General features: G+C 37.3%; 1 protein-coding gene across 5 annotated transcripts in view; it reads left to right on the top strand.

The window, feature by feature from the left end:
- The window catches only part of pdlim5a (PDZ and LIM domain 5a), a 62,101-nt gene that overhangs the window by 29,355 nt on the left and 9,330 nt on the right, over positions 1-23,416 (top strand). The window contains exons 4-11 of one of the 5 annotated variants that reach the window (XM_040031623.1): positions 4,023-4,062; positions 7,032-7,057; positions 9,100-9,120; positions 9,225-9,242; positions 9,614-9,786; positions 9,890-9,926; positions 19,511-19,593; positions 21,569-21,764. In XM_040031623.1, the coding sequence (XP_039887557.1) occupies positions 4,023-4,062; positions 7,032-7,057; positions 9,100-9,120; positions 9,225-9,242; positions 9,614-9,786; positions 9,890-9,926; positions 19,511-19,593; positions 21,569-21,764 (594 nt within the window). Of the gene's footprint in view, positions 1-4,022; positions 4,063-4,617; positions 5,049-7,031; positions 7,058-9,099; positions 9,121-9,224; positions 9,243-9,613; positions 9,787-9,889; positions 9,927-19,510; positions 19,594-21,568; positions 21,765-23,416 lie in introns of all 5 variants that reach the window. The other 4 variants (XM_040031619.1, XM_040031624.1, XM_040031621.1 and 1 more) reach the window with 4 other exon arrangements.

Genomic DNA, 23,416 nt, shown 5'->3' with positions numbered 1-23,416 from the left:
TCTAGGGGTCCAGAGGAAAAAGAATCTACATGAAAGGCAGGAAGGCAAGTTAGAAAGAAAGGCAAGATGATTAGAACAGAGACAGATACAAATGGTGAGAGCTGAAATAATAAAGAAGAAGAAAAAACTGGGAAGTGCTAAGAGGAAATGTTTTTTTGTTGTTGCTTTGTAAAGTACTGCCTAAAAAAAGGCACAGTTATGTTTGTATGTAAATTAAGGAGCTTCTAAAACCCTTAAATCTTCACAGTAAAAAAGGATGTGTCCTCTCAGACTAGCTGAATAAGTTCCTATATAGTGTGAAAAATTTATCAAAGTTTTTCCTAGTATCATTTTGACACTTGATAAAATGTGTATTCTTTCCTCACTCTACTATTTTAGCTGTGTTATGGACTAGGAGTCAAGTAATCAATTTCAATAATCCAATAGAATGTTGTCATATTTTTATCTTTGGATCTACTTGGTTCAAAGTGTTTTGATTCCAGTCGTGTAATCCCAAATATTTCTATCCTGCAAAAGAGTTGCCCAAAAAAGACAAATTGTATGCAAGTCAGTGTTCATGGTTGTTAAAAACATGTGAGCAAAAAAAAGAAAGAAAGAAAGAAATGCTAGGGTGTACTAAATCTAAAAATAAACTTGGACAGACGCACTTTGTGCCTCCATGTGTGTGTTTGCATTCATGAACGCTTATTTGAAGGAGCATGTCCCATGGAGTGTATAAACTGGCCCTTGTGGTCTGTGTTATTGCATTTTCCCAGCAACATTTCCTGGACCAACCTGTCCTGTCTGAAATCACTGTCACCCCACCCTCTCTGCGTGTGCATGTGACGTTTTTGTGAACAACTGGATCTTTGTTGTTTCGCCACCTCTAGCGATTGTGTCATCCATATGGCAAAACACTTACTTAAAGAATTTTAAAATTCTTACACGTGAATGTGGGTATTTGTGCATCTCTGTGTATATTGTGCTTGTGTAGTATAATCTACATGTATTTTGCCTGCTAACGGCTCCTAACTCGTACACACAGACACACATACGGGCAACAATCTCCTACTGATTCAGTAGTGTTAGTTCCTTGCCGGTGAAGTTGATGGCATGTCAGGGCACAGCCCTGGAAACATCACTCAATGATGTCATTTGAGCAAGAATAGACCAAAGAGATTAGAAACAAATGCACAACTGAGAACATGGAACAGCCGCGATTGTATGATGTGGGTGATTTGAGAGGAGACGAAAAAGAGATACCTGCTCTTCATGATGAGGTCAATTAATCTATCAAGTCTGCTATAAAACAAATTAAAAGATACACATTGGAGCTATGTAATTAGTGAAATAACACACAAGATTAAATTCAATATTAACATGATGCTGCACCAACACCCACCCAAACCACAGAATCTAATTTTTACATTATCCTCCGCAAACAGTGAAAAATCTAATGATGAAAATGTAGACAATTTGATACAAGCTCAACTACTGATTACCAGCATACAAAGAAAAACATAGTTCATATTATATTCTTTTTATCCTTAGCAATCACACTGTTATGTAATAAAATGTCCATGAACATTAAACAGAGCAAAGCAGAGACAGGCATGTAGAGCCTGACAGTTAACACGAAACATGGACAGATAAAAAATGCATCAGGCAGGGAGCAGAAACCGATTTTATAGCAGCTGCTGTGAACTTAACCCCTAAATGGATCGCTACATTAAGACAAAGAACACACGGATGCACACACAGTGTTTCCAATTTGGTGTCCAGGACAGATGAACTGCTATGTTTGTCGCTGTCACACTATCAGTGTCTATAGCAGCAGTTCAATTTAGGAGCCTCACTTTTCACTTATGAAGAAACATTAAGGTTTTACATCTTCTCTTATAACCCATCATATCGCTGTTATGTTGTGGCAATTGATCAAAATTAAAGAAAAATAAAACTGTTATTTGTTTATTTAGTGACTGCTGATTGTGTGTGTAACTTTTACCAAGTGCAAGGACATTTTCACACACACTTTCTCCAGTTCTGAGTTGTTATTAACAGCTACTTAAGTTTCAGGAAGATTAACCTTGATGCTCTCATGAGTTCTGCCAAGGTTGAGCCAAGTCAGAGGACACATCTTATTAAAACTGTAGGTTTCTTGTTTGAAACCTAAAATTCAATTTGACTGTGAGGACAGATCTGAACCTCTGTGAGTTAAATTAGACTGCTGTTTATATTCACTTTCTAACAGCCATCTTTTCCTCCTAACATGTGACTGTAACCATTTCCATGCTAGTGTTTTCCAGTTATAGGTGCGGTGTAATCAAGGCAGTGGCTCACAGAGATGACGGTATCAGATTTGAAATACCTTTCTGACTAACCCAGTGTTCCCCTTACTACCCCGATGTGCCACACATATTTCCATGGTATTGGTTGTGCTCATGAGATCATGGCTGTCCCCAGATTAGACTTGGGGATATGCTGGACTGTTTATGGTTTAGTGTGTCCATGGAAACGAACCCAAACCGTCAGGAGATGAGAGGATACAGGTGACTTACTGACACACGAAAAGGAAAGATGAGCTGAATTGTTGCAAACAGGAATGTAATTGACACTACAATCAACCTATTGTGACAGATAAGTGCAATAACCACAATCAGGATGTCTATGCACAAAGAATTTTATCAGTAAAGGTTCCTGGGGTCAAAATACAGCCTGGAGTGCCGAAAAGCCTGTTACAGATACTTTGCTTAGGCCAGTTTATTTTCTCTTATTTCCTTTTCCTAAAAGTAAAAATGTGTTGTTTGAGTGTGGGATCTGCATAAATTCCTGTGTTCAAAATCTACGAAAGTTACAGCCACGATAAAATCTGTTGTGTAACTGTTCAACACAACATTTGCCCATAAACTGTTCCTGCTGCAAATATAATTTGTGATTATCTCAGTTCTGGCAAAACAAAACTAGTGTGGAACAAGAGAAAAAGAGAAAAAGCCAAGTCCGTATCTGTGTCCGGAGACTGATGAGATTCTAGCTACTACAAGGGTGTCGGTTCAGATTTACAGAGATGAAGGACATGAACCTCCCTGAGGAAGTTTCATGAAGGATTGCTCTGAAAGGAATGCAAAGCAGCTGATATTTACATGTCTGCAGTTACTGTGCAGTTTGCTTAACCTTTAATTTATGTTAACTTACATATGACCCCCCTTTTTTACATCCTCAATCAAGCCGTGTAGCACTGCACAACCGTTTGTCATTTGTTCCATGTGTACCTGTTTGTTGGTAGTGTCACAAAAGTTGATCTCGAATGTTTACTGTTGCTGATTTGATTCACTTATTTGCATTAATTAGGTGCTGTTGCATTGATGTCATTTTGAACCACACAAGTCAGCAAAGAATATTGTCAACAGATGAAAAAGGATCTCAGTAAAATTAGTATTGCTATGAAGTGCTAAGCCAGAATTACTTCTGGGCAAAGTTAAGAGTGTAGGGAGTTCCAGACATGCTCCTCAGATGACCTTTAGGGGAGATCAGAGCTTAAAGTGGCATCAAGAGTATCAAACACCAACTGTATCAGATTAATAGAGGTCTTTATGAACTAAAAACAGCTGCCTTTAGAAGTTTAGACAGATTGAAAGAAACCACAATTTTCAGCTCCAGTAACTAGAATTTATTTGTTTCATGCATAGACACACGCCAGGCCTCTTTTGGTGCTCTCATAAATGATGACAGAAACGTTTCTCAGTCTTGGTTTCTATGCTGAAAGCTCAAGGGTTTAGTTGTAATTCACTGTAACCGCTTGTTTTTTTTTTGTTTTTTTTTAAATAAACCTCAGCAAAACCTAAAAAATGACAGTATGGTAATAGCACTTTTAATATTTCTATAAACATTAGCAAACAGTGTGGAAGAGCTGGTGTAATTTTAGCCGCATGGTGCTGGCTTAAAGTCACAATGTTTGAAAGGAAATAATAAAATGAAAAAAAAAAAAAAAAGAGTGGTGTGCCATCATAACTCATAAACTTTCACTTTTTCTTTCTTCCTTTCAGGGCCCCCAGTGTTTCTAAACCTCCTCCTGTTGCACCAAAGGTACTGTAAAAATATGAAACTCAACTCAAAGTGCAAATACTAATCACTCATTAATTAAAGCAAGGCATCCCAGGTGAATAATTGGATTTAGAGTAGCTGCATATTTGTGTTTGTCTGTGTAGTCATGTGAAAAGTGAAATATGTGGCCAAAACTCCTTTTTCCAGAAAAGAGTAAAATAAACAAATGAATTCATTAAAGTAAAAGTAAGTAAAAGTAAAGTAATTAAAAAGCTGTCACCTGGGGTTCCTTGTTCTCTAGTGACTTCTTTTTAGCGGTTAGAAGTTGTTTTGTTGCATGACCACCACTTTTGTCTTGATTCATTTGCTATGTTTTATGGTTACTATGAATTACAGTCAGGTATACTGGTGTTTCCCTAGTTTTTTTTAAAATAACGAAATTATGATTGAAGTTTATTTTAAACTGTGTTAACTGAACTACTTATACTAGACAAACATATAGACATGAATATGTAACCTGGGAAACATCAGCATAGTGTGTGATTTGATGTGATTTATCTGTGTTTGTATTTGCATGCTTTTCTCTCGTATCGGTAGGGCAACAGATCAGACATCATAAAACCGGTAGCCATTGCCCATCCTCCTCTTCCACCCCATCCTCATGATCATTCATCCAGCCACTCTGCTGTGTCCAACAACAAGGCCCCCAGACCTTACGGGGACTGCAAATCAGAGAGTGAACACCCTCCTTTACAGTCCCCTTTTGCCACTTCCATCCCCTCTCCGTCCTCTGCCTTTACACCTGCATCCTTCCATACTAGTCCTCGTCCTCCTTCTCTTTCTCCACCTCCTGTCTCTTATCCATCCTCTGCCTCCTCCTCCCCCCCTGTCCTCGTCCCGCCTCAGCCTTCGGTGTATAACACACCAATCAACCTGTACTCTACTGAGAATGCGTGTGAGGTGGCCATGGGGCAGAGGCGGGGCCTGTTGGAGAGTCAGGGTGGAGCCTTACCACTGCAGTTTAATGGGTGAGTGGTGGCTTTGTAAACTGGTTCAAACAATTAACCGTTCTCGGCTCTTTCACATTCCTCAGTTTTATCCACTGAGACCGTCTGTTTGCTCTCCTTATGGGTATTATTGCACATTTTTACTACCGTGCCTGATGGATGATTACCAGGTTCAGATTCGAACACCAGCTGAAATGCCAATTTATGCAGTAACCTGTAGTAACCTGTGGTGTTTCTCTAGGACATGTTTACAAGGTTATAGTTAACTTTAAGTCCAATGCATTACTTCTTACAGCATATAATATCCAAATATATATTTCAGTTATCCTTTGCCAACATTCCTAAAAAAAAAGCGTACGTTTGCAAACATCTGGGAAAATTTTCTAGGTGCCAGACCAAAAAAACATGAAAATCAATTCCCCCTGATCAGGATCATTTCAATTCTGAAATTTTGTGAAATAAGAAAAGACAAACAGTTAGGCGTGCTTTCCTAAACATAGTAAATAGCTTCCAGAGTTTTCTTAAAATAGTAAATAAAACATGCCATGACGCTTGCTGTGGGAGGATATCACCTCATTTTAACTTGTTTAAATGCAGGTGCAGTCTCACTTCTATTTTTTGTGTTTGTGAGCACATCGCGCTCATAGGTCTTCATTTTATCACGAATCATTAAGGAGAACCTCTCCACTGTTGACCTTTATAAGCGTATTGGAAGGATGAAGAGAAAGATGGAGTCAATAACTATTCCCATCATGTTCATGTTCTCTGTCTTTTTTTTTTTTTACTCTATTTCTCTTTTAAATCAATCACCATCTTTCACATCATAGCTGCATGGAACTGTCTTCACCAACATATCTGCCATCATATACTCTTCCTCTTTTTCTGTCTCAACTCGTCTTTCAACCTTTCTAGAGCCATAGTGAGTATAACTAAGCTATGATGCTGTTAGTATTCTGTCTAAATATATATCCTCCATTGGTAACTTTAGTAGTTTGGCATTCTCTTTGCTCTTATTTTAAGAAAGAATTAGTCCGTAAAGTGTTCAGTCTGGAATCATATAAATTTAAACATGTGCAAATGCCTACACTGGCAATTTTTAGTGTCCTTAACTTGTTCATTTTTTTAATTAAATAGTTTTGAAAAGAGGAGGTGCCAAGTGGACCGCTCCTTCTCTGACTCATAATTTATCAGTTCGTTCCAATTACGTTCTCTCTCTGAGCGCTTTTGAAACTAGTCAGTGGTCTCTCTTTCTGTAAGACTCAGCAGTCACTAGTGATCTGCACAATATAATCTTACACCGTGCAGACGTGCGCACGTACACACTAGAGACTAGTGATGCATTTTAGTCACGTACGTGGCCTATCTCATGTATCAGAGTTAACATTTAATACCACATCAGGTAATTAAACTACTTTATTAAATCTTGAAATTGATATTTCTTTAGATTTGTAGTTTTTTATCGATAGCTTATCTCATTAGAAAACATATCTCAACATTCTTTTTAACTTTAGTTACTGAAGTTACTCCTTTGCTCCTGTTTTCACTAATAGATTCACATATTACATCATTTTAATCATTCACAATCCATCTAAAAGATTTACTTTCACGGCTGTATATGAAATGTGTAGAAATATGTACACATTGAAAACATAGTCACCATTATGTCTACATAATTACGTAGACCAAACTATGATTTGATCTATATTTACATGCATGCTTAATAGCAGGTGTATCTATTCTATTTATTTTCTACTGTTGCTGATATGCATACAGCCTGGCACTACATGCATGTATCCAGCTTTGCATCTTGCTTGTTTGCATGCTGCATGTTGCAAATAATTTGTGCGGTTTGTTTCACAGGGGATTTATGAATTATATCTTTCAGTGTATGTATATATATATATGTATATATATATATACATATATATATATATATATGTGTGTATCTTACATGTGTGTGTGTCAATGTCAGTCCATTTCAATCCTTTTTTCTCTGCTTTCCAGACGGCAGCATCTCGTCAAGTGACAAAGTTAGTCTCTGAAGCATGTCACATGATTAACTGGCCACTTTTCTTTGTTACCTGTTCAGACTTCTCTGTGCATGCATTCCCATATGGAAAAGAAATAGAAAAAAACAACATATAAAAGACTTGCATCAGATGTGGCCTACTTCATATAGTGAATCATATAAGGCTTATATGATTTACTCATGAAAGTGGCCACTTTCATATATTGTTTTAGTAAGTATATTATATCTGTTTTCACTTGTATGCTTTTCATACAAGTTTCACACAAGACAGATACAAACTTTATAAGATTTATATATATCTTTTCCATATGGGTTTACTTACCTGCAATCCCAATTTCCAAAAAACATTCTGACAATGTGCCAAACCTAATGAAGAAAAGAATGCACTTTATTTATTTATTAATGACAACGCAAAAGTTGAAAAGGACAGAAGTCATAGCCTTCACTTTTTTTTCATAATGCACCAAAAGTGTAGAGTTATTGACAGGCTTAGACAATTTAGCACCCTTATTCCTTTAGTATTGAACCATGTTAGAACATAAACAGTGTGGTTTGGCGCTGTCTTGCAGAAATAAGCAAGGTCTTCTCTTTAAAAGACGAATGAATTGCAGCATATGTTGCCTAAAAACCTGTGTAACTGTATATTGCCATGCATTAATAGTGCACAGGTTTCCCAGACCCCAAATTTCCTTCAATCATTGTGTATTTATTATAAAAGGCTTTTTGCATTTTGTGTATCATTTTACACTTATTACATCTTGAAAATGCTTAGACATGACATAGAAAACTTAAAAGTCTGCAAAATACTGCATATACAAAACAACAAGATATCAGTATCAACGAGATATCTATGAGATATATGTCTTTTTTTATTGTTTCTTTCTGTATTCAGCAGTTCACCTGCGGATTTTTTAATTATTGCATTCTGTTTTTAATTTACATTTAATTTATTATTTTATTTGTTATTATTATAACAATATATCATCGTTATTATCATTACATTTTAATAATGCAATGTGAAAATGTTGTAATAGTTCACTGTTTACATTTTATTTAAGATCTTACAGTATAAATCGTTTTCCTTATTTATTATTAAAGCCATGTGTAAGTAGTAAGACATTTTTATAGTATTTTACCAAGATTACTAATAAAAATGGTTTATTGTTCAGTTTGGCTAATTTCAGGTTTACATTAATCAAGAACTGCAGCACTGCGGTCTACATGCTTTAGCTAATTAAAATCAGACTTACTATGGTGCACTTTCCTGGGGAAACACTATATTTTCCCTGAAGTATGAATCTCTACTATTGATTCTGACAGAGTGGCATCCAAAACACATTCTCCCACACACACAGGAAATATAATATGAAATGCTCCCAGTACTGGAAGTGTGTGACCAGGCTAACACATAGCTGTCAACACTGCCACACCCACATAGCTGCTGCTTTAACAAGAGTGTGTTGAGAGACTCATAAATCAGTCTGTATTGAATGTGCTAGGTGAGTTTGTTAGTGGAAGTGGATTTATAGGTGATTTATTGACAGCAGAGCCTGAAAAAAATCGTTGTTTCCATGTGTGTGTGTGTGCGTGCGTGTGTGTGTGCATGTGTGTGTGTGTGTGTGTGTGTGTGTATTGACAACCAATTAGTAAGAAGTTTGTGGCTGTGCATGCATGTACTGTTCATACAGACAGGTAAAGACCAAAAGTAATTTAGTCTTCATGAGTCTTATGTTTCAAATGTGCATGTTCCTCACTATGATTTGAATAAAACCACAACTTTTCAAACTGTTTTAAATTAAGTGTTGCTCTACTGTTTTGTATGCAGTTCAGTGACACCACCATGTGGTTGAAAAGAGACCCAGCCTGTTTTGGTTAATTCCTTCTGTTGGCTTTGTGTTGTACGTGCACTGGTAGATGTGGTCTATGAATCTTTTTTTTTTTTATTTTTTTATTTTCCACTCCAGTCACTAAGATTTCCATAAAAGTTTTCATCACGAGTAAATCAATTTCTGTCTCTGTCTTCTTTCTTTACTTCCACTATAGTGGACCTCAAAGTATTTTAAAGTAAGTCTTTTCACAAATCCATTCATTCTCAGCACAGATATTTTATATTATTGTGCGTTTATTTTGTTTATTTTCATTTCTATTCTGTCTTGTTTGTTTAAAAGAAAACCCCTGCCACCAAGGTATTTTATTGGTGTCTTTGCCACCAAATTAATTTAACAGATTGCGGTGTGATCTCTTCGTCCTTTGCCTAATTAGCGCCCATTTACATATTTACAGTGTGGCACACTTTCATTTCACATACCTCTAATTATCTAACAGTTTGATTGTTCATTATTTTGTATAATAACCTCAAAAATGTGTGTTGTATATTAATTTAAAGTCATCTAGTCAAGGTAACCTCTTAAAAATCTAAAAAATCGAACATGCTTTTACATCATAACACATTGTGGTGTCCAGCTCACTGTTATTAATCACCATCTCTGTTACTTTAGTTATATGGGAGGTATATCTACTGATCCCATGCATCTTCTTGTTTCCTATCCTATCTCAGAGTACCTAGGAAACATGTTGTGGATACAGACATCCATTTTTACCATGTTCCCAGTCACGCTGATGCCAGCAGAAAGCGCATAATGGAGGACACCGAGGACTGGCGCCCACGTACTGGCACCACCCAGTCCAGATCTTTCAGGATTCTGGCTCAGATCACTGGCACTGAGAATGGTATGCTCCTGACTACAGTATAGTACATGTAATATTAGTGCATATAAACTGTTGACCAAACTTAATAATTGTGATGCTTTGTCTAATGTTATTGCCCTTGCAGTTCAAAATGAAGAAGCTGACACAGCCAAGAAGACAAAGTAAGTGCATGGCAATGAAAATGCTCAAATTTTACTTTTTATTGTCATTGATTGTGTGGAGTTAGCTGGATGTCGCTAACATAAAAGTCACTTTTATGGAGCAAACAGAGATTCTCACTCTGAATCTTTGTGGCACAGTTCTGGCAATCACACTGATGCTGTGTGGGTTCTTCCTGTCTAGACAGCAGAGGAAGGATCACATTTTATTCATTAAGTCAAAAGCCAGACCTCTGAGTACTGCACTTCACAATTCTGAATGGCTTTCTGAGCTCCAAAAGCTCAGAAAGCAATTCTCATTACATTCTCCTCTAATGCTACTCAAGGCTGTTTTGGAGCATGTCAGCAGTTAAGAGTCTTGCTCTGTGTATTTACCAGTTAAGGTGTAAATGAGTGTTTTGGTTTGTTTTTTTTCTATTAGTCATTGTCATTTGTGGATGTGACGGGTTTGCTGTGCTGCATGATGTGCTGCAACCATGACTGCATTGTGGCCTTATTCTCGCCGTTGGTTGTCCATTGGTTGTCTCTTGCTCTTGGTGGTTTGTGGAGTTACTGCGTGTCTGACACCACTCATGCTAACATACAGATAATTTTGAATGTGAATGTAGCTGTGTGGTTTGATCCATTCAATTCATACTAATGGCCATGATTCAGTGGACATGGTAAAGATCAGTACTTCCCATATCAATTATACAATTGCTTTTACCGCATCTTAATGCAGATTGTAGGGCAACATTCCTATTCCTCCTAAATCATTCTTTTATGTCTCTTCTGGTGTCCTTTTCTTCTTCTTCTTTCTTCTTCTTACTTTTGCTGGATGGCAGAGTGAACAAGACCACTCGGGTGGTGATTGGCCCCAAGTACAACGAGCTGAGAGACTGGCACCACGGAGTGTCTGCTCGCACCCTCAATGTCCAGTAGACTTTGTGTATGTGTCTGTGTGCCTGTGTGTGTGATTGGCTGTCTCACTGTGTACAAAATGTATCGCTAAGGTGCTGAAGGAATATATGATTGTGGATCAGTGAGATTAAAATAAGTAAAGGAAATAATGCTGGAGTGAGAGCGTGCTCGTGAACATTGGGAGTTTTATTGTGTCAGTATGTGTGTCAGTGTGTGCGTTTGAGTGTGTGTGTGTGGGCTTGTCCTTTACAGTTTGCAATGTGCTGGACCCTTTTAGACTGTTTATTGCGTGTTGCTTATGTGCTTAGCCCACTCCACTGATTCCAACCCTGTAGTTATAGATGGATGAATTACAGTAAGTGCACACCTAGAATCCTGGAGGAGGAGTATATACAATTTTAGTTGAGCCCATTTGTGGTAATGTGTGGTGTCATCTTCCAATGTTGCAGAGATAAAAGTTGAGAAATCCAGAACTTCCAATATGAATACTAAAATACTGCACACAGGTGTATACAAGCAATCTCAACATATTAAGTGTATACAGCTGTCCCTCGATACTCTTTTAGCTATGATAAAGGCAACACATGGTTATGAGACAAGGAAAGCATCCTGAGTTTGCATACTGAAAATTGTAAAGACAGTCTTTATGAATCTTTTAGTTTACATTCACTTTAAGACATAAAAGACATAAAAAAAAAATCGCTGAAAAATCACTTCTGGATAAATCTGGATAAGGTCTGGATGAGTATGTGTAGACTGTATTAGGTATGTCACTTTTTGCATAAATGTATGTTACAGAGGACACTTCTTTAAGAGTCAGTAGCTTGTTTACATCTATTGTATCTGCTGAATGATTTCATAAACAGAAAAAAATACATTTCAACTTGTAGTGCATGTATGTACAGTATGAACCAATACCTTACAGTCAGGTCCAGAATTTGCTGGACAAAGGCAGAGGCAAGTTTTTGTGGTTTTTGTCACTGCGCATCACCAAAATGCATTTTAAAATCAAACAGTCTGGATATAATCGAAGTGCAGATATTAAGTTTTAAATCAGGGGGTTTAACAAAAGTGTCGACTTAACTAAAATACATGTTTTCTTATACACAGTGCTCCATTTTCAGTGACTCTAATGAATTTGGGCAGTTGACTGACTTTTGAAACTTGTTTCTGTGTTACTTCATGACAAAATATTCATTAGATTCAAAGAATTGAATTGGTGGATGCAATGGTATGGTATGGGTAGGCATGGCTGCCAGTTAAACCAGTCCACTATGTTTTATTGTGAGTGCTGACAGAAGTAGCAGGATGAATTGTTAAGTGTACATGGCTATACTCTGCTCAGATTCAGACAAATGCTGCAAAACTGATCAGATGGTGCTTCACAGTGCAAATGGATAATGACCCAAAGAATACTGCAAAAGCAACCAAAGAATTTCTCAAGGCAGAGAAATTGGTTGGTGGAAACAGGGGTTTATGTAATCCTACTAACTAAACGTTTCATTCAAATAATTTTGTAAATCCCTCAAATTAAAGCTGAAAGTCTCAACCTCAATCTTCATCTTGATTGTTTGATTTAAAAATCACAATTGTTGTTTTAGAGAGGAAAAACTGTCTTTGTCCAACAAATTAAGACTTAACCGTACATGTCATGCTGCTGGTATAAAATAAACAGTCCAGTCTGGTTTAAAAATTTGTTTTCTTTAAGGTACGAGCAAGTAAGAAGCAGGCCAGGAATGAGGTTGTACAAAGTGACTTTATAAATACTATTTTAAGACCTTTGTATGTGACATATTCCTCCAGTGCCTTAACATATATTTCATCCCTATGTTTACTTAGTGCAAGTTCTGAATGTAATCAGTTTTTTTCCTGTGTAGAAAAGCACAATTTTGAAGAATGCTGAAGTCTGCTATTTATTTTCTGTGCTTGAAGGTTGTTTAAAAATTCTACATTGTAGCTAATAGGCTAATAAATTTGTTGAGTTTTTTTCTTGTTTCCTGTTTCTCTGTTTCTGGTGTCTTTTTGTTTGTTCTCACCATTCTGAATTCTGTTGCTCTTTCCTGTTCTAGCTGTCTTATTGAATCTGTTTGTGGTGGGGAGGCAGGAGGCTCATGTAGAACTTTCCACTTTTAATAGTGAAACTGTAGTCACCTTCAATGAAGATGGAATAACATTTTTTAAAAACAACTTGCACGCGCGCGCGCACACACACACACACACACACACACACACACACACACACACACACACACACACACACACACACTTGTTTTCATGTTTTAGTGAAGACATCTAATTGACATAATGCTTTCCATAGCTTCCCTGGTATTTTGTCCCCATAAGTGAATGTTGGTCCCCACAAGCATGGTGGCATGTCAATTTTCTGTCCTCACAATAATTTCACACACATAAACACAGTAATACAATCCAGATAAACCACATTATGTTAATTTTTTTTGCAGTTCTCTTGACTTCATGTAATTTAGAGCATGCCAAAACTCTTGAACCCAAACACATTATTTTCTGCTATCTCTTATCTGCCAGTGCACAAGAGCCAAATAACACCATTCTCAAAACTCTGTTTTTATTCATACTCCTGCTACTTAAGACTCTTTCACCTGCTCATTGCTTTGTTGCACACATTAAGGAATTTTACATTTCTCTCTCTCTCTCTCTCTCTCTCTCTCTCTCTCTCTCTGTGTGTGTGTGTGTGTGTGTGTGTGTGTGTGTGTGTGTGTGTGTGTGTAAAATACTAAAAATCGACTGTAAGCTCTGGACTTTTTTTGGGATCTGGACCAACATTTTTCCTGTGTTGCCACCAGAGGGAAGCACTGACTCAGAAAATGCTGTCCAGTAAGCGCACAGTAATATTCCTGCTACTGTTTAACTCTACTGCTTCAACTCAGTCTGACCTTGCTTCCATCTCAACACAGGGGCACTACAATGTATTTATATGATGGAAACTTCTCATTTGTTCCTTTGCTCCACTCTTTGTTTTTTGTCTCTTTCTGTTTTCTTTGGTCCTTTGCCTTTCCTGTTTCAACCAGGGCAGAACAAAGTATCTTGTGAGAAGGCAGCATCTCAGTACTTTAATTAATGTCCTGCTCAGCTGTTATGTTAGTTTCACTGCAAAATGCTTAAGGAAGAAAAGCTATCGTGTCTGTGAGTTGGACCTGCTATAGAACAAAAGGTAGACATAACAGACTGTAAGTAAAACTTTGAGCGAATGCTCTTACAACATGTTTATTATGCTTGCAACTTTGCAACAATAGCATGTAAATAGATACATATATAAAGCTGTACATCTGTATGGAAGATGTTTTTTGGATGGGTTGCATTTTATTAGTTATTGCATTGCTCATTATAACACCATTTCACCAGTATAACAAATAGTTTCGTTATTTTCAACTCACAGCATAAACAAGGCCTCGGATTCACGGACCATGTGGTTCAATAGCTGCTGTCAACAGTGAACAAGCCATGTTTATTCAAAGCATGCCCGCGCCAAAGGACATGGTCCATATGTCTCTGCAGCGACAGTTCATACCAACTATGACATTCTGTGGTCACTATGAAATAGCTTGGCAGCATCTCACAGAGATCAGTCATTGGTTGGTGGACACAACTGCACACAGTAAAACCGTGAAGCATGAACGGTGCGTGTGCATTTGCACGAGGGAGCTTGAGTGGGTGTCTACGATGGATGGACGTCTCTGTCACTGCGTGAGTGTGAATAGAAGCGCATGGTTGAAACAGTGCGTGAAAATCAAATTTGATCCAAAGAATATAACAGCGCTAAATTATAGACCATCTGTTGCGTGGTGGAGAGAGCTCCTGGACAGCAGTCAGCTATGTAAATGGACCATTTGTTCAGTATTTAAATTAAACCAACACATTTATGCGATGCATAATACAAACTCTTGTTGGCACTACAGTACACAAGGGGTTACCTTACATATGTAAAATCTTCTCTATTTTTTTCATTATCTCTTAATAGCATCAAACAAGAAATGTCATTATTAGATAGAAAATAAACTTCAGATAAGACAACCACAGGAGCAGCAGCGGTGAAACAGATTAGGACCACTGACAAGGCATAAATAAATGTATATTTATCAATGTATATAAAGAGTACAATACAAAATAGATCAGATGACAGAATGAAAATCCCGAGCCTCTTTAATTATCCCTGACAATTGACAAGGTTCATATGTGGCCAAGTATGTCCAGATGGTCAGCAATCTAAGTGGCTACTGCCGAATCAGAAACAAACAGCAGAGCTCTCCATAAAACTAATCACAGTCTTACAAAATACAATAAAGTTACATGTAATTGGACTGATTGGTAGAGAATATTAATGAGCTTCAATGTAACTGGTTCTAATGAATGAAACGCTGGGGAGCATCTTATTTCCTGCTCTATTTGTCACCTGTTGTTAGCAAATTACTGTAGCTAATATGAATAAATGTTGTTAGCTTGTTGGCCAAGATAATTTAAATAGATGGCACTGTGGTCTTTAATCGTAGTTTATTAGCCTAATAGCATGATGAGGAAAAGGTCTTTCCTGAAATTTTTTTTTCTTCCTTGCTTGATAAGCTGATGCCTGCTGATGCTTTTTGTTTCTGTTGCTATGCAGAGAGAAAGACTGTGAATATTGTTATTGTGGCAACACAGGGAAATACGCTTTTTAACTGTACTGCTACCTACTGTAGAAGGAACTACTACAAAAACTGTTCTCAGGACTTTGGTAGTTTTAAAAAAATCTATTTCTGAAAAATAGACAGTGCACAAATGTGCACAAGATGCTCGAAGGAACTTTACGGATGTCCTAAATTTCTCTTTTATTAATAAGGTGTTGGCAACTACCTATATGAGGTATGGTATAATGATTCAGTTTATCAGCAAATGATATGTTCCAAGATAGGAGTGGTTTGAGAACTCATTGCTATTGTGGCTGCTGTGACCCGATCACAAAGATGCTTTCTAGTGTACTTGTTCCCCTGCTTTAGTAAAAATGGCAGTACAAATCCAGCTAGTTGGCACTGTCAGCACTTTGTCTGCAATGGATAGTTTCAGGATACTTTCAGTTTTGTCTCTGCCTATAGATGTAAGAAGTTAGTGTGAATAGCCATGGCTCCTACTGTCAGACATATGATATACAAAAAGGTAAGCTGATAATGAGAATGAAGAAAGATTGTATGTAGCCCTGCAGTCTCTTTCTTACAGAGAATACTTAGATTAGGACTGTGCTGGATGCAGGCTGATTGGCTGGAATCAATGCTAACACAACAGTCCACTGGATGTATTTATCACAATACTGATCATTGCATTGGAGACTGTGTGTGTAGATTTTGTCAGTATGTATATATATGTATATATGAATCAGTAACTAAGTAAGCCAAAAGTGACAAAGTGCTTTACAACACAAAGTAACAACAATAAAAATGCTACAAATGGACACATCTAAATAAAAGCAATCCTCTACAGGTGTGTGTTAAGCTTCATCCTAACAGTATCAGTTAGGAGCGAGTACCACAAGTTGGGAGCTAGACCTCAAAAGCACTGCACATGCCACAAGCAAGCATTCATCAGTTGATTTCAGACACGCAGTGTTTACATGTGAATTTTCATTAATACAGGGAGCCATCTGACCATGAAACGCTCTAAAAGTGATCACCAAACGCTTAAACTAAACCCTAAATTTTATAGGGAGCCAGTGTAAATAGGAGAGCATTGGTGTCACGTAGGATGTTTTAGAAGATCTGGAGAGAAGCCTCACAGTTGCCTCTATGATTATTCCCATTTCAGGTTGAGACACAATGTATTTAAGATATATTTAAGAAACAAATTTAATACTCACATTTCCATATTGTACATTTTTACAGTTTTACAACAGCAAATGAAGCATGTTTGTTGTAAACGTAACAGGTCGATTGTCATTTTTGACAGCCATTTAACTTCTGTTTCAGCTATACCATTTTTAAGCTGTAATTATTACTTTTATTTGTTTTATTTTTTTCTCACGAGGAGTGTCACTGAAGAGGAGGCCCTTCTAGAATACGCCTACTGTATTCCAGAGTTATGTTAAGCACTCATTTAGAAAGTTTGAATAGTGCTATGGTAAATCCCCAATCTGTATATATAATGTAATGCTTTGAATGGCTCTAAATAAGCTACACAATCCTTTCACTAGTTTCTGTCTCTTTGATTCTCACTGTACTTTCCTCTCTTTCATTCTCTAGTTCTTGTTCATACAAAACATACAGGCACAACTTATCGTAACTATGACTGCAGTTGCCATAACATGTGTCCTCTAACTGCCAGGCACAAGGGGAAGACAGCAGTGATCCAACTGTTGGCATCAACTGCAACTATGCATTATGGTTGTAATATGTCTGGGGAGAGATTGTTGGCCCACCCAGGTTACTCAGTTGGTGCTCAAGAGTATGCGCATACTACACACACACACACACACACACACACTTGATGTTATAGAGAGGTTATTCATTTTGCAGAGGAAAGTTTGAGACCTTGGGATTACATTTAATTAAAGGACGGAGATATTTTGTGCTTTTCCACCATGATAATTGGACAAATCTCTGGTACATGCAAACTGGCAAAAATATTTCATAGCTGGCCAAAATCAGGTAAAAACATTAAAGGTTTTTCAAAGTTGATTTCCTCTCTTGTTTTTATAGTTTATTTGTCATTTGTGTAATTAAAAATGGCATGTGATTTGAAGGAATGCTTCAAAGAGTTGACAGACAACTAGAGACAACTATTTAAAAAAGAAAAGAAAATTTCCTTTACCTCAAGGGTGAAGACAGAAAAAGGTGTTGCCTACACGTCTGCATTACATCAAAAACATTTTAACTCATGAGAGATGAACTGAAGTTATTACCCTCAGAAAATAGGAGCCTTACATTTTTACTTTTGAAACCTTGAATACTCAAATCAGTGTCAGATATATTTGGATTCCTTTAAAGATAAAATGCATCACCCTGTGCTACAGTCATCTTCATCAGATATGGAAGAAGAACCATATGAAATCATATAATATGCTCAGGTCAATTTATCCATCTTGTGTGATGAGCTGTAAAGTGCCTCAAATCCTATGACCCATGATTTCATCACATGAATTAGTGGTTGGGCTTCATTTGACGCAATAACCATTAAATCTTAGTACAGAATCTCGTAAAGTTACTTATCCTTTGACCTGCGTTTAAAATGTAGTTGTATTTCTTGGGAGACCATGAGAATCGACCAATGAATCCATAGTAATGCAGTTTTAGTTGGCTTAGATTTTATATGACTGCAAAGAAGTTTCCAGACCCATTGAGAAACCACTATTGACCCATTATAGAAGAAAAGCAACAGTGGTAACATGCGCCTTTGTGTACATTTGCTAGAATAATATAGAAATTAATCAGTGAATATAGTGTAATTTATGTGTTCACGTTCGGCACTATATGGTCTTTAATTCATGTAGTCTGGCATCAATCCACAGTTGATGTGAAATGAGCTCTTTTTTATAATACATTATCTTATCATCTTTTTTACTCAGCTGTAGTCTGTTAAGTGTCTTCAATCACTGAAATTCTTCCTCTGGCATCACCTTTGATTAGGTGTGCTGTAATATTACTGCTGTTCAGTCCTACTTGTCTCCTCTCTGTCATCATTCCTGCAGCCTGGGCTGTGTTCTCCTATGAATGTGGCACATGGGTAACTTTTAGTGTGTACTGGATTCACAAGGAGCACGTGTACAGTGAAGGTGCATACTGTACTGTTTTGGCTATAGTTGCATTCTGTGTTTTGGTTGGTACCATACCATCTCTCCATCTGTCAGCAGGTAGGTAGTCTGGAGTGTATCTGAGTGTATTTTGAGAAGAACTTAAGAAAATTGGTGTTTTTTTCCCTGTTTTCCTTCTTGCCTCCTTAGTGGGATATGATTAAAATGAGTTATGAAAGGTATTTTGCAAAGATAATAAAATAATAACTAAGATATATACTATACTGCACATATGTAAACAGAATCTGCTACCATTACTGCCGTATGAGCCATCACCCTGAGTGATGAGTGAGACGGATGAAAATAGAAACCAGTAGAAGGCCTGGTTAGCTGGATCTACACCAAAATTTAATGAGTTCATCCTTTGCCCATGCTCTACTTATAGCACAAATTTCATGACATTCAGCTTTTTATTTTTGGGGTGAGCTCACTAAAAAACTGACATCTGTATTTGGGCATAGGTAATTTTGGCAATGTGTTTCCTGAACATCTGATATGTAGGGACTAGAGCCTGATCAAGGATTTCTAAGACTGATAACGATACCGATATTTCTCATTTTAGTTAAAAAATTACATATATGAATTTTAATCTTTCATATTTGCAAAAGCTAAGCAAACAACTTGTGGATAACTGATTTCCACTCTGCCACACTCTGCTTGGATGAACTGGTTGTTTAGTTTGTGGCATTCCAAACGTGTTGCCAACAGAGAAGTTAAAGAGTGCTGTCTTGTGGACAAATTTTGCAAAGGTGTTTCTCCTGTCACCTCTTTACTATCAGCTGTTATGAATGGCTGAAATTGGCCAGGGACAGTGCATTTTAGCATTAAGTCATACATTTGATTACAAATCTCATTAAGCAATTTTAATGTTGTGTTTCTGTTGTGTTGTCCTGCACAGTGAGGAATATGTGGAACCCGAACTCAACAGCCATGAGTCTGCAGTTGTTAAGACTATGATCAAAGGACCTGCAACAACCTATGGTAAACACTGTGTGTGTTCTTGCTTGCATTCATATGATAACAGCTAATCCTAACTTTCCACTCAATCACAATCACAGTCACAATTTCTTAAAATCAGTTTTACATCCTTTAAAAAGAATACAATGTATGCACTTGGACCAAGACACAGCAGGCTCTTGTTTACTGACTTAAACTATTAACACATACAGTATATACATGATATTGTGTACGTAAATCTTGCTAAATGTTGCTCATCTTGCCAAGGCTGCATGAACTCACTGCCAAATTCAAACAAGGATATATTGTGTGAATGTGTGTGAGTTGTTACAGTCGAGTTATATTTTCTCACTGAATTAACTAGCTAAGTGTAATGAAACTAAGCTGTTTTCTTAGCATAAGTCACGGTGAATGCATGCATACCCAGAATGTAGACTTCCCTCCACAGACTTCTAAAAATAAACTTGCATTTATGAATTAAGCTAAATCTTCTTTTAAGTGTGCATTTTGATTGATTTATATATCACCCCCACAGTTAAAAAAAAGGTGTTATTTATCCTCACATACAAAAAAACCCAAAACGTTAGGTTCCCAATTCTGGCTTGGTGTGAAACTGATTTACGACTGTTGGATAAAATGTTGTTACAGCCAGTTAGCAAGGGTAAAGAGACTTATTTTCCATGGTTAAAGCATGACATATGCTGTGAAATAGGTCAGTGCAGACTTTCTTTTCCTTTTCAGCTGTTATTGCTCTGTGGAACACCATTAAGAAGGAGAGAAGGCCCGTGCTGCATGTGGTGCCTTGCTTAGTCACATGTGTAGCATTTCTACTCTGTCAGAAAGATAATATTTATTGAAGAGAGCTGCCGGGAGTGATGGAAAGCTTTAAAAGCGAGGCACTGAGCTGCAGCATAATGTCCATATCCTATCAGCACTCCATTAATACATTCTGAAAGTGAATGTCTGTTTTATATATTATTGGTTATTATCTACATTCACATAGCTTTTTTTATATGCTAATCTATTTATTTGTAAACAAACCTTATCAAATCTCATTGAACACAAACCACGCTTCAGGCTGCAGCTTCTAATCCGACACAAGTCCTCTCCTCCGCTTCTCAATCTGATGTAACTGCCCCCAAAATTGTAAATGCAGTCATTTTCCCAACAACCCAGGATCATGAAAATATACTGCTGGCCATATAGCACTCCCAGCAGCACTCCCAGCAGCATTTGGCCACTGGCCCATTTTGACTTCTGAGCTGCAGTGAAAGAAACCAGGCCTTGTAAAACAATGCTGTCACTGTTAAAATTTGAAAACACATGATGCAGTCGCCTGCATCCTCTGCTTACCTGCCCACCCTCCCCTAAACTGTTTGAGCCCTTTTGATCGCCCAGTATTCTACCGAGGAAGCTTTCATATCTAACTTTTAGCTTTGTAGGTTAACACATTTAACATAAGCCCAACTGTTTGTTTGTTTCTATGAACTTACACATACGCCATTATTAAAAGTTAATGACAGCTTTAAACATGGCATGCAATGGTAAAGCTGATCGCCATATGTAGTCTTTCTTTCACCAGCACACAAAAACACTACCCATTCCATAGTATGGAGATCAAAGAATGGGCTATGTGTTTAGTCAGGTGTCTGGGTTTTTAGTAGAGGGTATGTCTTGGTGGTCTTTATGTGTCTATGTGTGTTTGGTCATATGCATGAATACACATGCAACATAGGAATGTGTTCCAAGCTGAAAAATTCAGTGTGCAGCTGAAGATTGATGTGGTAAATCCCTGGCTATGACAACAGCAGACAGCCAGCTGCATGCATGACCATGACACCTGCTGGGTGTATAGTCATAGAGGGTAGAGGTCAAATGGCTAGCAAATGTGGCAAGAAAACATAGTTACACAAATACAAACACCCTCTGTGAGAATGTGAGTGGTCTTTTGGGAGAATGTGAGTGGTACATCCTTTTATTTTTCTTCCACCTTCTGTAGGTCCACAGACTGGTTTGATTACCCCATCTTTTGGTATGAAGGGTAACGGCAGTGCCAGTGTCCCACGGGGTCCTGCTCCAGCCCGACCTGCTCCTCAGCCCCACCCTAAAGATGAGGACACCCTGGTACAGATGGCAGAACATATTCCTGCTGGCACTCGTACGCCAATGTGTGCCCACTGCAACATGGTGATCAGGTGAGGGGCAAACAACATGGCTGATATTAGATATCAACTATCAGCTTAAAATCAGACTTAAAAAATGTATTTTTATAGATCAGTTTTTCTTCCAGTTTTAACCGGGCACCTCAGCGAGCCCCTTAAAGGCTTTATAACATCCCGTGTAATTTGGACATTGTTTTTAATCGAGCATTCAGATCTGTTTTTAATAGTATACTTGTGTCAAAATATCAAATCAGCTAAAAACCATTGATTTTATAAGAAAGTGTAGGTCTCTAGTTACACAAGATATGTAAAGTTATGTTTGATATGTATTTGAAAATATTGGCATTCACCTTGTCCAGTCACAGTATAGGAAATGGAACCTGACAGATGTATCTGTTTGAGCTTGGCTGGACTGATATTTAGCGATTTACCAGTATCAGCATTTATGACGTCCACTAGTGTCCAAACTGCTGATCCGAATAGAGTTTTGCAGGATGTGAAGAAGTAAATAAATAACTACACATAACGAATGTTATATTTATGGTTTGTGTTTTTGAAAGAAAAGTATATTGCAGTCAATATTTCAAAATATTAGATTTTTAAATCAGCCAATAATGGCACAAACACACCAACCAGCTGAGTGGGCTTGCTGTCAGCTAGTAAGCCTTGGGTTGCTGTGACACTAAAACAAGATTATTTTTAAACTGTATTGTGATATCTTAGTAAGGACTCATAAATAGACACATAACAAATGTTAGGTAAATGTGCTTATGTTTCATGTCTCTGAAAGAAAAAAATATCAACATTTTCAATGACAAGTATTGGTATCTGTCTTAAAATGCCTATATCAGTCGTGCTCTAATATACTACTACTACTAATAATAATAATAGACAAAATGCTTCACAGTTTAAATAAAAGCCACACATTGACACACTGAATCGCATAATCCTTGTAATATCAACTATCTTAGTAGTGGTCTGTAGTGTCATCAGGTATGGAGGGGGCAGTCATGGCCATTTATAATGAAAACTGTGAGAGAAAGGTGTTCGGTTCCATCATGCCGTGCCTTTATACTTCTTGCACAAGGACAGTCAAAAGAGAATTGATCTCAGCTGGGCTGCACCCACATCAAATTATACTCAAATTAAAAATGAGAATGGAAATATGTCTGCTCCTTAATTATTCAGCACCACAGCTAGGCTCTTAAAATAATTAACCTGAAACCATCTCGAGTAAACAATCTGTGTATGAAACTGTAGAACGACATTTGATTGCGGCGTGGATAACGGATAGGAGAATTAAGTTGCACCTGCCGCTGATAAAAGAGCAGAATAATGTTATACGCAGACAATCTCATTAAAAACTCATGCAGTTACACCACATCTGCCCTCTGTTGTGTCAATTTGTCAGTTTCAGTTATGTTTAATATTAAGAACTGGGAATGTAATCAATGACTTCTCATAGAAGTGTGTTTAGGACATGTTTCTGTGCTCAGATAAATATTTTGCTTATACTTAGAGATCAGATCAAGATGTTATGTCTTGGAAGAGAAGTAAGATTTTATTAATGGAGCATAACTAGCATAACTGCCAGAATGGCTTTTATGAGGTAATTAAGAAAATGAATTGGATTTTCCAGCTGTACAAAGTGCCTGAAAACTTGCATTTGAACTATAAAAAGTTAT

The sequence above is a fragment of the Simochromis diagramma genome, unplaced genomic scaffold, assembly GCF_900408965.1.
Source record: "Simochromis diagramma unplaced genomic scaffold, fSimDia1.1 OVJJ01000284.1, whole genome shotgun sequence".
Taxonomy (NCBI): Eukaryota; Metazoa; Chordata; class Actinopteri; order Cichliformes; family Cichlidae; genus Simochromis; species Simochromis diagramma.
This window is presented reverse-complemented; position numbering and strand designations above follow the sequence as displayed.